This window comes from Aricia agestis, chromosome 7, assembly GCF_905147365.1.
Source record: "Aricia agestis chromosome 7, ilAriAges1.1, whole genome shotgun sequence".
Taxonomy (NCBI): Eukaryota; Metazoa; Arthropoda; class Insecta; order Lepidoptera; family Lycaenidae; genus Aricia; species Aricia agestis.
In genome coordinates this window covers 6,917,931-6,920,630 of record NC_056412.1, presented here as the reverse complement: position 1 = coordinate 6,920,630, position 2,700 = coordinate 6,917,931, and the positions used below count along the sequence as shown (strand labels likewise).

Here is a 2,700-nt window from a genome sequence, read left to right as displayed (position 1 = left end):
GTGTGTATCAATAATAATTATTATTTAACGCGTGACTGACTGTTTGAGTGACATAATGACATAGTTAATCAGATTGAACCAGATTTTGACTATTCATTTGTAACTTGACACTCGAATTTGTCGCGTTGTTAGAACATGGCTACCAAAATGGTTTATCTTTTTGTTTCGTCAGCAAAACAAATGAAATAAATATATGTTTTATAACAATTAACTCTTAAGTAGCAAAACTCTCTAGGAAATCAGTTTATTAATAATTTTAATAAAAACTTAAATGTTGCTGTTATTAGTTTTATAACTCAATTTCAAATATAACTATTTGAAATTGATTTGATGTTCCAAAATTCAAAAGATTTGGATTTTGGAACATCACATCGACTTCCAAGTAGTGCTGTTAATCAGAAAAAATATAATAATTTAAGTTTTTTATATTGGTATCTAATACGTTTTATGTACTCGTACATAAAAATATATTGTGAATAAATAAAAAAGTGAAAAACATTACGAAATAAATAATTTATTTAAACTTACTTACATCTAATTATTTACAATATCACCACTGGCCAGATCCAAATTAAATTTTACCCTTATTTAAGCCTCGTTTTATTTATACAATTAACTAGTAGTAAATTATTTCACCCAAGTCGTGTAGTTCTAATCTCTTTTTCGGTGATCTTCAAACAAGCGTATATTATACACTAATCTTAAAACTAATTTAAGGCACTGTTGTTTGACTAGATATCAAAGAGTCTTTTCTTTACTATTCTTGATTTCACAGAACTTCGGAGGGATTTGTCCAACTATTGAGGAATTTCTATACCTGTAAACAATGAAAGGGAACAATTAATATATTTTATTTTACTTTCAACGCATGATGTTTTTTTAATTCATAAAAGTTGAACCTACTGAATTATTAATATGAAGACAATTATTACCAAAGACAAGTAGAAGTAGACAAAGTAAATCTCAAATGACTACTGACGTGATAAAAGATCTTATTAGAATATTATTATTGATTTCTTTGATAAACAATTATTCAGTTTAAAAAAAACAGTAATTTTCATATCTTAATCTTATCAAAAAAAAATTACAAAACGTTAAATAATTCCTATGTAATGAATATAATACTTACATGAATGCTATTTCTGCTGCCACCACGAGATGACGTCTAACAGCTCGTCCTCGTCCATGTGTCCGATCTGCTGCTGCGCTGCCGCGTCGTACCGGTCGACGTTGGAGTACGACGAGGACACCCCCGACGAGCACTCCGACGGTGCGGGAGACTCCGGCTTGTCGGAGCATGGCGATCCGCCGTAGAAAAACCCGTCATCCATGTCCGATATCGACGTCATTGCCGCGCTGTTCGGTATGTTCTCCCTGTTCTCCTGGTCCCGAGTTATGCCGAGCGCCGCGTCGCTCTCCTCGAGGAGCTGCTGAAGGTACCTTATGTACTCCACTACCATCCGCAGCGTGTCGACCTTGCTGAGCTTTTTGCCGGACCCTCGCCTCGCCCCTCCCGAAAGCGCGGCCACCACGGACGCGGGCAGGTGCCGGCGGAGGGCGTTGAAGCCGTCGTTCACTTGTTTAACTCTATTTCTCTCCCGGGCGTTCCTGCGGGCGATGGAGGCGGCCTGCGGCCCGGTGTACGGGTTCGTCCGGAAGTGAACCTTCTTCCTGTACTGGAGATTCGGCGGGGTGTCGTGCGTGACGTAGTTCTTTTCGGGCGCCGGCGCTATGGGAACTATCCGCTTTTCCGCTGCGGTCTTCGTGACGGTCGCCGAGGGGTAGCCGGAGGACACGACGACGTAGTTCGTCTGACCTTGAACGAGCTGCAGCTCTTGTAACATTTTACGTGTGAGTTCGGTAGCACGCGACCGGTCCGCGGGACGAGCCGGGAAGCACTGGGTTCGGAGGCTCTACGTACGCGAGCGGCGGCGGCGAGGCTTCACGCACAAGTGAGTCGGCGGCGCGCGCGCACGCGTTATATCACCTGCGCCGGCTGCAAAAAATATAAATTTTAAAATTCTCTTCCCCTATTATTTTCCATCATCCCTTCCCCTATCCGTACGAGCTCGTACCTGGCGAGGTGGTTGCGGCGAGGGCGGGGGGTGGCCAACGCGTGCCCTAGTTTTTTCATTACCACCGAACACACCATTGTATCAATACATCAAAGAGTATTGTTGTTTTCCTCTAGTAATAACTTCCTTCTGATAGGAATATTTCGTAATATGCACTTATAAATTATTTATAAATAATTGTTTATCAATTTTAATTAATAAATGCACAACACAGTAAGTTGAACATAATGAATACAAACGTAAACGTTAAACTTAGAAAATATATAAATTGGATATTGAGGTATATAGTTTTAGCTACAGCTCAGTCAATGATATAATAATTTAACTATTTAGACCATAATTGTAAAGTGTCTGGAAGGTTTGCGAACCTTAAAAAAATGTAATAAGCAAAACTTTGTAGGCTTTAAAGTATTCTGTCTAAGAAACATCTGTAATTCGAGCTGTTGGGTGTCTAACGATCGAGCTTAGCGTTTGCACCTTAACTGATATTTAAGTGCCCGCATGAGTTTTACTATTCACTGCCGAGACAATTTAGCTTAATATCTGGTTGCCACAGTGGCTCAGCTGCAAATTGCAGTAACCGACATGTCCGCCAATACGCTCATTGTGCCTGCAATGAATTAAA

General features: G+C 40.1%; 1 protein-coding gene across 1 annotated transcript; it reads right to left on the bottom strand.

The window, feature by feature from the left end:
• Positions 1–565: 565 nt before the first annotated feature.
• On the bottom strand, positions 566–1,935 carry LOC121728760 (achaete-scute complex protein T3-like). The gene is made up of 2 exons (XM_042117009.1): positions 1,130–1,935; positions 566–817 (listed from the first exon to the last, which is right to left on the bottom strand). Exon 1 carries the CDS (start codon positions 1,842–1,844, stop codon positions 1,137–1,139), a length of 708 nt encoding a protein of 235 aa, XP_041972943.1. The 5' UTR covers positions 1,845–1,935; the 3' UTR covers positions 566–817; positions 1,130–1,136.
• Between the last annotated feature and the right edge of the window lie 765 nt (positions 1,936–2,700).

Coding starts and splice junctions, on each gene's coding strand:
- LOC121728760 (XM_042117009.1), bottom strand. CDS start 1,844: ATGTTACAAGAGCTGCAGCTCGTTCAAGGTCAGACGAACTACGTCGTC.